The following is a 14719-nucleotide window of genomic DNA, read 5'->3' on the forward strand; positions in this document are numbered from 1 at the left end:
ATCATACAGCATAACGTCAGCATTGATAATCAGATGACGCTGACAGACATGGTCGCCTCGCTTCAGGTCCTTAGGAAACTGTGCAGTATTTTGGTTTTTTTATGTATTATTTCTTACATTGTTAGATTATTATTTTTTTTTTACAAGCATTTCGCTACACTCGCATTGACATTGACATCTGCTAACCATGTGTACGTGACAATTAACATGTGATATGATGTAAAGATTGGAGGCTAAACATGTAAGATACAGATACAGACCGTCTGAAATATACCAAGACACTCTGACCAAGTAGCTGCAGTTAAAAAGCCTTTGTTAAGTCAAATCAAATGTAACTTGTCCCCTGCTTTGTAAACAACAGGTGTAGACTAACAGGGAAATGCTTACTTACAGGTCCTTCCCCACAATACAGAGATAAAGACAGTAGAGAAATAACAGAAAAGTAAAACACGTAATAATAGAAGTAATAATAGATAAAGAATTAGTAATGATAACGTGTCTATACTGTATGCAAGGGGTACCAGTACTGAGTCATGATAACATGTCTATACTGTCTACAAGGGGTACTAGTACTGAGTCATGATAACATGTCTATACTGTCTGCAAGGGGTACCAGTACTGAGTAATGATAACATGTCTATACTGTCTACAAGGGGTACCAGTACTGAGTCATGATAACGTGTCTATACTGTATGCAAGGGGTACCAGTACTGAGTCATGATAACTTGGTTATATACAAGGGGTACCAGTACTGAGTCATGATAACTTGGTTATATACAAGGGGTACCAGTACTGAGTCATGATAACTTGGTTATATACAAGGGGTACCAGTACTGAGTCATGATAACATGTCTATACTGTCTGCAAGGGGTACCAGTACTGAGTCATGATAACGTGTCTATACTGTCTGCAAGGGGTACCAGTACTGAGTAATGATAACGTGTCTATACTGTCTGCAAGGAGTACTAGTACTGAGTCATGATAACATGTCTATACTGTCTGCAAGGGGTACCAGTACTGAGTCATGATAACATGTCTATACTGTCTACAAGGGGTACCAGTACTGAGTCATGATAACATGTCTATACTGTCTGCAAGGGGTACCAGTACTGAGTCATGATAACGTGTCTATACTGTCTGCAAGGGGTACCAGTACTGAGTAATGATAACGTGTCTATACTGTCTGCAAGGAGTACTAGTACTGAGTCATGATAACATGTCTATACTGTCTGCAAGGGGTACCAGTACTGAGTCATGATAACATGTCTATACTGTCTTCAAGGGGTACTAGTACTGAGTCATGATAACATGTCTATACTGTCTACAAGGAGTACTAGTACTGAGTCATGATAACGTGTCTATACTGTCTACAAGGAGTACTAGTACTGAGTCATGATAACGTGTCTATACTGTCTACAAGGGGTACCAGTACTGAGTAATGATAACGTGTCTATACTGTCTGCAAGGAGTACTAGTACTGAGTAATGATAACATGTCTATACTGTCTGCAAGGGGTACCAGTACTGAGTCATGATAACATGTCTATACTGTCTACAAGGAGTACTAGTACTGAGTCATGATAACATGTCTATACTGTCTACAAGGGGTACCAGTACTGAGTCATGATAACATGTCTATACTGTCTACAAGGAGTACCAGTACTGAGTCATGATAACATGTCTATACTGTCTACAAGGAGTACTAGTACTGAGTCATGATAACATGTCTATACTGTCTACAAGGGGTACCAGTACTGAGTCATGATAACATGTCTATACTGTCTACAAGGAGTACTAGTACTGAGTCATGATAACATGTCTATACTGTCTACAAGGGGTACCAGTACTGAGTCATGATAACATGTCTATACTGTCTACAAGGAGTACTAGTACTGAGTCATGATAACATGTCTATACTGTCTTCAAGGGGTACTAGTACTGAGTAATGATAACGTGTCTATACTGTCTACAAGGGGTACTAGTACTGAGTCATGATAACGTGTCTATACTGTCTACAAGGAGTACTAGTACTGAGTCATGATAACATGTCTATACTGTCTTCAAGGGGTACTAGTACTGAGTCATGATAACATGTCTATACTGTCTACAAGGAGTACTAGTACTGAGTCATGATAACGTGTCTATACTGTCTACAAGGGGTACCAGTACTGAGTCATGATAACATGTCTATACTGTCTACAAGGAGTACCAGTACTGAGTCATGATAACGTGTCTATACTGTCTACAAGGAGTACTAGTACTGAGTCATGATAACATGTCTATACTGTCTACAAGGGGTACCAGTACTGAGTCATGATAACATGTCTATAGTGTCTGCAAGGGGTACCAGTACTGAGTCATGATAACATGTCTATACTGTCTACAAGGGGTACCAGTACTGAGTCATGATAACATGTCTATACTGTCTACAAGGGGTACCAGTACTGAGTCATGATAACGTGTCTATACTGTCTACAAGGGGTACCAGTACTGAGTCATGATAACGTGTCTATACTGTCTACAAGGGGTACCAGTACTGAGTCATGATAACATGTCTATAGTGTCTGCAAGGGGTACCAGTACTGAGTCATGATAACATGTCTATAGTGTCTGCAAGGGGTACCAGTACTGAGTCATGATAACATGTCTATAGTGTCTGCAAGGGGTACCAGTACTGAGTCATGATAACATGTCTATACTGTCTACAAGGGGTACCAGTACTGAGTCATGATAACATGTCTATAGTGTCTGCAAGGGGTACCAGTACTGAGTCATGATAACATGTCTATAGTGTCTGCAAGGGGTACCAGTACTGAGTCATGATAACGTGTCTATACTGTCTGCAAGGGGCACCAGTACTGAGTCATGATAACTTGTCTATTTACATGGGGTACCAGTACTGAGTCATGATAACTTGGTTATATACAAGGGGTACCAGTACTGGGTAATGATAACTTGTCTATATACAAGGGGTACCAGTACTGAGTCATGATAACTTGGTTATATACAAGGGGTACCAGTACTGAGTAATGATAACTTGGTTATATACAATGGGCACCAGTACTGAGTCATGATAACGTGTCTATATAGAAGGGGTGCCAGTACTGAGTGGATGTGCAGGGGTACGAGGTCATTGAGGTAGATATGTACATGTAGTTAGAGATAAATAGTAAAGTAGGACTAAATAATAAAGTATCCATGTAGGAAAGTTCAAACAAGCCAGACAATTAATCTACTGCAAATCACACATCAGCAATTCACTTTGAGAACGAGACCGTGTGTCTCCCAGCAGCACAGCTACAGCCTGTGTGAGACTTCAATGGGAATATACCTCCATCTACACAGGACAAACAGCAGGAACACTTCATTTCACCACGAGCCTTGTGTTCAATACTCTCCTACAACATGTTTTAACAGCGTCTACGTTGCGAAGTCAGACCCATAATGCTCTGCTGCTGCCACACACACAGAAGTCCAGGGGTGTCTCCCAAATAACACCCTATTCCCTATATAGTGGCCCCATGGGTCCTGGTCAAAAATGATGCACTATGAAGGGAATAGGGTGCCATTCTGGACGCAGCCTTGATTGGGATCGGGGATAAGCATTATTTACAGTACACCCCCTTGATGGAAAATTGATTTCTGTGTTCAGCATGCATTAGTGCTCCAACTAAGTCCTGCATTTGCACAATGTAAATCAGCCATCTGAAACGTTGCTTCATGCTAATGCAGCAGTTCTGAAATAAAGCTCCCCCACATTTTAAGAAGTGTTCAGAGGACAAATTAAAATAGTTGGATGAACTCAAATAACCTGTGTTACTCTGGTTTTACTTCCTCAAGGGTGTAGTGGTGTGTCATCTGAATTGGCACTAAATTCAATATGTAAATAAGTTGAAATGTGCCAATAAAGAACGGTTTAAATGTCATCTCTCTCTCTCGCTCTCTCTCACCTTAATTCATCTATCCACCCCCCCTCCCTCTATCCCTCCATCACTGCCCTCCTCAACTACTCACAGGCCGTGTCCCAAATCTTGCTTGCCCACTACTTACTTAAACTGCATACTGTGTAGTACTAATCATACAAAATACTATTTAGAATACACTGGTTAGTAACAATGAATGCAGTAACAACAATCAGCATACTAGGCTCCTCCTACTGAGACTGTGCCATCTAATGTTCCCTGCTGGGAACGTAATGTTGTGTTTACGGATGAATTAATATCATGCTACACAAAGATACATAACATACATTTTTCTAAACTAATCCAATCTGTTAGTTGGACTTATTGCACCCATTACTGAGCTGTTGTTCCAGTTTAGATGGTTATTTATTCTTCTGTTTAACCCTGCCAGTCATTCTGAAACTGTAAGGGATCTCGTCCCCCTCTGAGGAGGAGAAGCGAGAAGGATTGGAGGACCAAAACGCAGTGTGGTAAGTGTCCATAATGTTTATTTTAAAACATAAACTGAACACTACGAAATACAAAAACAATAAACGTGAAATGAACGAAACAGTCCCGTGTGGCGACAAACACTGACACGGAAGACAAACACCCACAACTCAAATGTTAAATCAAGCTACCAAAGTATGATTCTCAATCAGGGACAACAATTGACAGCTGCCTCTGATTGAGAACCATACTAGGCCGAACTCAAAAACCAACATAGAAAAACAAACATAGACTGCCCACCCAACTCACGCCCTGACCATACTAAAACAAAGATAAAATAACAGAACTATGGTCAGAACGTGACAGAAACCATGTTGTTGTGAGTGAAAAACACTTCCAGTTGTTGGATATCCCCACTCTGCCTGGATTCCAATAGGATTCAAACATCACTTTGCAAGCCAGCATGAGTCCAAAACACAGCAAAGGCTGGTCACCAGCAAACACAGTGAAGGCACCATGAAAACACAGTGAAGGCTGGTCACCTATAAACACAGTGAAGGCACCATGAAAACATAGTGAAGGCACCATAAAACACAGTGAAGGCTGGTCACCAGCAAAATACAGTGAAGGCACCATGAAAACATAGTGAAGGCACCATGAAAACACAGTGAAGGCAACATGAAAACACAGTGAAGGCACAATGAAAACACAGTGAAGGCACCATGAAAACACAGTGAAGGTTGGTCACCAGCAAACACAGTGAAGGCACCATGAAAACACAGTGAAGGAACCATGAAAACACAGTGAAGGAACCATGAAAAGATAGTGAAGGTACAATGAAAACACAGTGAAGGCACCATGAAAACACAGTGAAGGCTGGTCACCAGCAAACACAGTGAAGGCAACATGAAAACACGGTGAAGGCACCATGAAAACACAATGAAGGATGCATGAAAACACAGTGAAGGCAGCATAAAACAAAGTGAAGGCAGGTCACCAGCAAAACACAATGAAAACACAATGAAGGCACCATGAAAACAGAGTGAAGGAACCATGAAAACACAGTGAAGGAACCATGAAAACACAGTGAAGGCACCATGAAAACTCAGTGAAGGCACCATGAAAACACAGTGAAAACACCATGAAAACTCAGTGAAGGAACCATGAAAACTCAGTGAAGGAACCATGAAAACTCAGTCAAGGAACCATGAAAACACAGTGAAAACACCATGAAAACTCAGTGAAGGCACCATGAAAACTCAGTGAAGGCACCATGAAAACACAGTGAAGGCTGGTCACCAGTAAAATCAGCAGTGGTGGAAAAAGTTCTCAACTGTCAAACCGGAGTAAAAGTAAAGATAATAAAAATTGACTCAAGTAAAATACTACTTGAGTAAAAGTCTAAATGTATTTGGTTTTAAATATACTTAAGTATCAAAAGTACAGTTGAAGTCGGAAGTTTACATACACCTTAGCCAAATACATTTAAATTACGTTTTTCATCATTCCTGACATTTAATCCTAGTTAAAAATTCCCTGTTTTAGGTCAGTTAGGATCACCACTTTATTTTAAGAATGCAAAATGTCTGAATAAAAGTAGAGATAATTATTTATTTCAGCTTTTATTCTTTCATCACATTCCCAGTGGGTCAAAAGTTTACATACACTCAATTAGTATTTGGTAGCATTGCCTTTAAATTGTTTAACTAGGGTCAAACGTTTTGGGTAGCCTTCCACAAGCTTCCCACAATAAGTTGGGTGAATTTTGTGTAACTGAGTCAGGTTTGTAGGCCTCCTTGCTCGCACACGCTTTTTCAGTTCTGTCCACAAATTTTCTACAGGATTGAGGTCAGGGCTTTGTGATGGCGACTCCAATACCTTGACTTTGTTGTCCTTAAGCCATTTTGCCACAACTTTGGAAGTATGCTTGGGGTCACTGTCCATTTGGTGTTCTTCGGCTTGCAAGCCTCCCCCCTTTTCCTACAAACTTAACGATGGTCATTATGGCCAAACAGTTCTATTTTTGTTTCATCAGACCAGAGGACATTTCTCCAAAATGTACGATCTTTGTCCCCATGTGCAGTTGCAAACCATAGTCTGGCTTTTTTATGGCAGTTTTGGAGCATTGGCCTCCTCCTTGCTGAGCAGCCTTTTTACTGTGGATATAGATACTTTTGTACCTGTGTCCTACAGCAATTTCACAAAGTCCTTTGCTGTTGTTCTGTTATTGATTTGCACTTTTTGCACCAAAGTACATTCATCCTTCTCTCTCTACATTCCTCCATACTTCCCTCTCATCATTCCTCCATCCTTCCCTCTCTACATCCCTCCATCCTTCCCTCTCTACATCCCTCCATCCTTCCCTCTGTATCCCTCCATACTTCCCTCTCTATATCCCTCCATCCTTCCCTCTCTATATCCCTCCATCCTTCCCTCTCTACATCCCTCCATCCTTCCCTCTCTACATCCCTCCATCCTTCCCTTTCTGTATCCCTCCATCCTTCCCTCTCTACATCCCTCCATCCTTCCCTCTGTATCCCTCCATCCTTCCCTCTGTATCCTTCCATCCTTCCCTCTCTACATCCCTCCATCCTTCCCTCTCTATATCCCTCCATCCTTCCCTCTCTGTATCCCTCCATCCTTCCCTCTCTACATCCCTCCATCCTTCCCTCTCTATATCCCTCCATCCTGCCCTCCTCCACACTTGTTTACCTACTCACTTTCTTAGAGACATTCCTCTCCCTGACACCATTAACATGCAAACATCTCTCTTATTACTCTGCTCTACCGAGCACATTAGCTCTTAATGTGTGTGTGTGTGTTTGTGTGCGCTCCGACCTAATGAGTAGTTCCACTGTCATGCTTAATGTTCAGTTTAGCACCTTCCATGTAGAAACAAACATTATTGCCCTAGCCTATCCTGAGAGCTGGCACCCTATTCCCTACATAGTGCACTACTTTTGACCAGGGCTTTGGAACAGCTTTAGGGAACAGGGTGCCATTCAGAACTCATACCTATACTGCTAGCTGATATCTGCCATCACTGCTTGGGCTTGCACCATGCAAAACGCAGAAAACCTGGGTTCATTTTTTTTTACCTCATATTGAAAATACTTACTTTGTGCTTGACTGAGAATGCTCTACTTAATGGACCCAATAGAATAGTTCCAATATGATAAACCCACCCATGTGGCAATCGAGGTAGGCTGGAGCAAACTCTCTAAAAATGTGAATGATTTCAAATAGTATTTGAACCTAGGTCTGAAACACAGTCAAGTCAACCCACACATCTTGACTGTTAAGGTCTGCTACTAGCTCGTACTGCAGGTGCTGTGTCTGTACAGGTAACTAGCTGGTACTGCAGGTGCTGTGTCTGTACAGGTAACTAGCTGGTACTGCAGGTGCAGTACCACCTCAACCCAAATGAACACGTATAGGAGATTCTGGAGCGGCACCCGAGACAGCGTTTCCCACCAACTTCAACAAAACACCAAATGATGGAATTTCTGGTGGAAGAATGTTGTGGGATCCTCCAAAAGAATTTCCGACACGATGCCAAGGTGCATTAAAGCTGTTCTGGCTCATGGTGGCCCAACACCCTATTAAGACTCTTTATGTTGGCGTTTCCTTCATTTTGGTAGTTCCCTGCATGTAATGAACACTTCTAAATGCAAAGCCGGGTCCACAAAGTAGTCTGCTGACAGCTGTAAGCCTCAGAACGGAGGTGGAGAGGCCATTACCGTGGCTGGTGTCACTGAATGCTGGATTACTTACTAGCATTGCATCTGCATGATGTCAGGGCTGTGCTACGACAGGCACGCCTCTCAGTCAACATGTTTGCTGCTGTCGTCGCAGCTGTTTCTAGCTGATCTACTACTCTGTGTGTATGTGTGTCTGTGTGTGTGTGTGTGTGTGTGTGTTTATGTGTGTGTTTATGTGTGTGTTTGTGTGTGTCTGTTTGTGTGTGTCTGTTTGTGAGATCAGGTGTCCAGTGATGACTGATTACCATGCACTGAATTCCAAAGTGATATACTAATCTACTGTGTGTGTGTGTGTGTGTGTGTGTGTGTGTGTGTGTGTGTGTGTGTGTGTGTGTGTGTGTGTGTGGATAAGGCTGATGAAGTGATAATAGTGTCTGCCTGCGTCCCAGATGGGACCCTATTCCATACTGTAGTGCACTACTTTGACCGGAGCCCTATGAGCTCTCAGCAAACTCACCAGCTGTTCAGCTACTGGCTCTCCAGGCTCTCCCTTGGGTCCAGGCAGGCCCTGGGGTCCCATCACATCTCCAGAGTCCCCCTAGGGAGAGAGATAGACAGACAGTCATCTCTACAGTACAGGGGGTGACTCTGAGTGACTGATGGGCCGTGTCATCTCTACAGTACAGGGGGTGACTCTGAGTGACTGATGGGCCGTGTCATCTCTACAGTACAGGGGGTGACTCTGAGTGACTGATGGGCCGTGTCATCTCTACAGTACAGGGGGTAACTCTGAGTGACTGATGGGCCGTGTCATCTCTACAGTACAGGGGGTGACTCTGAGTGACTGATCTGTCACCCCACTTCACTATGAATGACACACACAGTGTGGGAGGTAGGGGGGAGGGGGGGAGTCAGAGACTAAAGCTGAGGATATCTGTCACCCCACTTCACTATGAATGACACACACAGTATCGGAGGTAGGGAGGGAGGGGGGGGGGGGGGGGTCAGAGACTAAAGCTGAGGATATCTGTCACCCCACTTCACTATGAATGACACACACAGTGTGGGAGGTAGGGGGGAGGGAAGGTGGGGAGTCAGAGACTAAAGCTGAGGATATCTGTCACTCCACTTCACTATGAATGACACACACAGTGTGGGAGGTAGGGGGGGGAGTCAGAGGCTAAAGCTGAGGATATCTGTCACCCTACTGGAATCATTTCACACAACAACAGGGGTTAATTAGGAAATGACAACCCAAAACAATATTATTGTATTTTTTTCTTTAGTCCACAGCGTGTTTGTGTGCGTGATGGAAACAGACCCGGCAGTATTTTATAAACTGTAGCATGCAGCCTTGTCAGAGATGGGTGTGTGTGTACAGGCCACGATAGAGCTGAGCTCACCATGCACAGTCTACAGGACTATACACCAGTGGAACCACTTAATACAGACTATACCCCAGTATAACCACTTAATACAGACTACACCCCAGTATGACCACTTAATACAGGCTATACCCCAGTATAACCACTTAATACAGGACTATACCCCAGTATAACCACTTAATACAGACTATACCCCAGTATAACCACTTAATACAGACTATACCCCAGTACAACCACTTAATACAGACTATACCCCAGTATAACCACTTAATACAGACTATACCCCAGTACAACCACTTAATACAGACTATACCCCAGTACAACCACTTAATACAGACTATACCCCAGTATAACCACTTAATACAGACTATACCCCAGTAGAACCACTTAATACAGACTATACCCCAGTACAACCACTTAACACAGGCTATACCCCAGTATGACCACTTAATACAGGCTATACCCCAGTATGACCACTTAATACAGACTATACCCCAGTATAACCACTTAATACAGACTATACCCCAGTATAACCACTTAATACAGGCCCATACCCCAGTATAACCATTTAATATAGGACTATACCCCAGTATAACCACTTAATACAGACTATACCCCAGTATAACCACTTAATACAGGCCCATACCCCAGTATAACCATTTAATATAGGACTATACCCCAGTATAACCACTTAATACAGGCTATACCCCAGTATAACCCCTTAATACAGGGTATACCCCAGTATAACCCCTCAATACAGACTATACCCCAGTATAACCCCTTAATACAGGCTATACCCCAGTAGAACCACTTAATACAGGACTATACCCCAGTATAACCACTTAATACAGGACTATACCCCAGTATAACCACTTAATACAGACTATACCCCAGTATAACCACTTAATACAGACTATACCCCAGTACAACCACTTAATACAGACTATACCCCAGTATAACCACTTAATACAGACTATACCCCAGTACAACCACTTAATACAGACTATACCCCAGTACAACCACTTAATACAGACTATACCCCAGTATAACCACTTAATACAGACTATACCCCAGTACAACCACTTAATACAGGCTATACCCCAGTATGACCACTTAATACAGACTATACCCCAGTATAACCACTTAATACAGGCCCATACCCCAGTATAACCATTTAATATAGGACTATACCCCAGTATAACCACTTAATACAGGCTATACCCCAGTATAACCCCTTAATACAGGGTATACCCCAGTATAACCCCTTAATACAGACTATACCCCAGTATAACCCCTTAATACAGGCTATACCCCAGTAGAACCACTTAATACAGGACTATACCCCAGTATAACCACTTAATACAGGACTATACCCCAGTATAACCACTTAATACAGGACTATACCCCAGTATAACCACTTAATACAGACTATACCCCAGTATGACCCCTTAAAAGAGGAAGATAGTGGCTATCCAATCTGATAGTCATGCATCATCCTCTACGGTGATGGTGAAACATCTGTCTAATGTCTGCCTGCAGGTCTGTTCTTAAAGGTGTAAGACTTGATTTGAAGCTCTACCTTGTTTCCTTTCAGACCGTCTCTACCAGGTATTCCCTGGTCCCCCGACGATCCCTAGAAACGGAGGACAGAACAGAGACACATCTGTCAACCAGGTCTTCACACACACACACACACACACACACACACACACACACACACACACACACACACACATAGATGTGAACAGGTACACAAACACGCACAACTACTGCCCCCTCAACACACACGCCCAACCTCCCATTACCATACAGACACATTTATCTCTCTCCTCCTCTCCGCATCAGCGGGCCCACCATGTTTCAACATCCTTTCCCTTTTCCAGGATGAAATGCCTCTCTTTCCCTCTCCTGCTTCTGAATAAAGACAGATACTCATTATAGGTACAGCAGGTGCAGCAACAGATTGGGGACCATGCCTGCCTCTGCTCCCTCATAACGTAAAACGTTCCGATCTGCCTCTACCCACTAATTCATTCTCAAATTGAATTACTGATCGTCTGTGTAACAATTCAAGACTTTGCCCCCCCCCCCCCCCCCCCCCTTTGCCTTCATCAGCTCTCTTCTTCTCTCTCTTACTTTCTCTCTGTCTCACCTCAGCGGTTTATCTATGTGTTTCCTTATTGTCCTTTGGTAGGTGTAGTTGGGGGAACAGTGGAACAGGGAGACATGAGAGAAGGAGGAAGATGAGATTGTTCTTTCAGGAGGGGTGGGGTCAATTCCATTTCAACTCAGGAACCAATTCCATTTCAACTCAGGAACCAATTCCATTTCAACTCAGGAACCAATTCCATTTCAACTCAGGAACCAATTCCATTTCAACTCAGGAACCAATTCCATTTCAACTCAGGAACCAATTCCATTTCAACTCAGGAACTAAATATATCTTCCATAATTGAACTAGAATTGACCACACCCCTGGTTCAAACGGTACTTAATATATGTATTTGAAGTAACATGTCTTTGACCACACCCCTGGTTCAAACGGTACTTAATATATGTATTTGAAATAACATGTCTTTGACCACACCCCTGATTCAAACGGTACTTAATACATGTATTTCAAGTAACATGTCTTTGACCACACCCCTGGTTCAAACTGTACTTAATACATGTATTTTAAGTAACATGTCTTTTACTCACCGTCTCTCCTGCAATCCCTGGGAGTCCGATGAGTCCACGAGGACCTTCTTTACCCTGGAAAACAGTCAGAGAAGTGTTAGAGTCTAATATCCCTTCTTCTAGTAATCACAGCCTGGCCCATGGTGACCTGCCTGTCTGGGTAACTGCAGGCAGCCCCAGCAATCACTCTCTGATTCAGAGAGTTGCATTCCTGAGCTGCCAACTGTACACCCCAGTAAAGACATGTTGTTCTGGAGGCCTTTCTGGTCGTCAAAGGGGTTGGAAGTTGGATGCTAAGAAGAAGACATCTCGGGAGGGGTTGGAAATGTGTAGACTGTAGCTAGCTACTAGACACCAGAGGGATATATTACAAAGTAGGTTTAATTAGTTAACCAGCTAACTTTGATAAATAACCAGAAATAACTGTTGATTTTCTGGTTCATTAAGAAAGCTAAACGTGTATGTGTTTTTGGTTGTTCAGTCAATTAGACCAAGCCCATTTCAAGCTTACCTTTCTTAAAAAATAAGGTTATTTGGGGATATTTACTGGCTAACTCCTTGATCCTACTTTGTAGAATACCCTTCAGGACATCCGGCAGTTTTATTTTATTTTAAATTTATAGTCTGGGATTCGACAGTTGTGTCAAGCTCAAAAGGCATTTAGAAGTTATATCTGTCAAGAATCAAATGGGTAAATATCAAGAACTGAAAAGACCAATGAACCATTTCCCAAATACCAGACTGTAGGGGACAAACTGTAGGGGAAGAAAGAAGATTGCAGCAATCTTTTGGTGTTTGACCTGCTGTGAGAATTGCAGCAATCTGTCTGGTTTGGGAGCTTGACCATCCTCTTTAGGTATCAGAGGGCAGTGGAGGAAAACAGGAGCTATTCAAGTGTTCTATAGTAGTTACATTGAACGACCCACTTCCACTTACAGTCAACAGGTGGCCCAGCCTCAAACGTTTGATTAGTCGTACTGGTTGATAAGAATTTGATCAGTATTTTAATCCTCAAGGGCTAGTCTTCCAAGAGTCCATAGAGTTTAAGATAGTCATTTCTCTCTGTAGACCAATATAAATTGCTCAAACGTTTGACCTGAGGTAATTAAGCACTTGTCATGCCATATAGACCTAGTTCTAGTTCCTGGGGTGAGTTGCATTACCACTAGCTGCTCAGGGAACCTGAAATAGAACCTAAACCAACTACAGGTGCACTAAAGGTGATCTAGGGTATCTGAGTACTTGGTACACAATGTAATAAATTCTGTTTCCTGTGTCAATCCAAACAGTTTCATTCTACTGTACCAATAAGTACAATGGCAGAGGATCATACAGCTTGTGTTGTTGGGTATTGTTGGGTGATAGAGACTATTTGTTCTCTGGTGATAAAGACTCTTTGTTCTCTGGTGATAGAGACTCTTTGTTCTCTGGTGATAGAGTCTCTTTGTTCTCTGGTGATAGAGACTCTTTGTTCTCTGGTGATAGAGACTCTTTGTTCTCTGGTGATAGAGTCTCTTTGTTCTCTGGTGATAGAGACTCTTTGTTCTCTGGTGATAGAGACTCTTTATTCTCTGGTGATAGAGGCTCTTTGTTCTCTGGTGATAGAGACTATTTGTTCTCTGGTGATAGAGTCTCTTTGTTCTCTGGTGATAGAGACTCTTTGTTCTCTGGTGATAGAGACTCTTTATTCTCTGGTGATAGAGGCTCTTTGTTCTCTGGTGATAGAGGCTATTTGTTCTCTGGTGATAGAGTCTCTTTGTTCTCTGGTGATAGAGACTCTTTGTTCTCTGGTGATAGAGACTCTTTATTCTCTGGTGATAGAGGCTCTTTGTTCTCTGGTGATAGAGGCTCTTTGTTCTCTGGTGATAGAGTCTCTTTGTTCTCTGGTGATAGAGACTCTTTGTTCTCTGGTGATAGAGGCTCTTTGTTCTCTGGTGATAGAGGCTCTTTGTTCTCTGGTGATAGTTTGATTATCTCGGGTGTTTACCTCTGGGCCGGGCTCTCCCTTTGGACCTGGTAGTCCTAAGCTTCCCTTTAAATCAGTAATGAAAGGAGGGAGAGGGGGAAAGGGAAAGAAGAAAAAGAGAGAGATAGAGAGAGAGAGAGAGACCATTTAAGGTTAGATTTGTTTTTCTCCATAATTACTCCAGGACATGTATTAATAAGTGAGACCCTGAGAAAATCTATTTAGCGTCTGGCTTCAAGAAAGAAAACCTACCAAACAGAGCAATTCAACCTGACTTTATAGAACTCCCAGTTTCTATTTAGTCTAGAAACACACTGTAATACATATCACTTTTTATTCCTCAAATATCATTTCTTTGTGTACTGGGCTCCTATTCAATTCCAGGCTGCTCATATACAGTATCATGTGTATATGTGTTATTGTATATCATTGTGTACTTAACAAACCCATTTGAATTTTTTATTTTTTACCTTTATTTAACTAGGCAAGTCAGTTAAAAACAAGTTCTTATTTTCAATGATGGCCTAGGAACAGTTGGTTAACTGCCTGTTCAGGGGCAGAACGACAGATTTGTACCTTGTCAGCTCGGGGATTTGAA

At 42.4% G+C, this 14719-nt stretch overlaps 1 protein-coding gene across 8 annotated transcripts in view; it reads right to left on the reverse strand.

Annotated features, from left to right (window-relative positions):
* Positions 1 to 14719, reverse strand: part of LOC110515674 (uncharacterized) — a 252866-nt gene that overhangs the window by 80577 nt on the left and 157570 nt on the right. For 7 of the 8 annotated variants that reach the window (XM_090217615.1, XM_090217612.1, XM_090217614.1 and 4 more), the window contains 4 exons: positions 14143 to 14187; positions 12177 to 12230; positions 11056 to 11109; positions 8609 to 8689 (listed from right to left, as the gene is read on the reverse strand). In XM_090217615.1, coding sequence (XP_090073741.1) covers positions 8609 to 8689; positions 11056 to 11109; positions 12177 to 12230; positions 14143 to 14187 — 234 coding nt within the window. The remainder of the gene's footprint in view (positions 1 to 8608; positions 8690 to 11055; positions 11110 to 12176; positions 12231 to 14142; positions 14188 to 14719) is intronic. The other variant, XM_090217613.1, reaches the window with a different exon arrangement.

Source organism: Oncorhynchus mykiss, chromosome 23, assembly GCF_057628025.1.
Source record: "Oncorhynchus mykiss isolate SJ-2025 chromosome 23, ASM5762802v1, whole genome shotgun sequence".
NCBI lineage: Eukaryota > Metazoa > Chordata > Actinopteri > Salmoniformes > Salmonidae > Oncorhynchus > Oncorhynchus mykiss.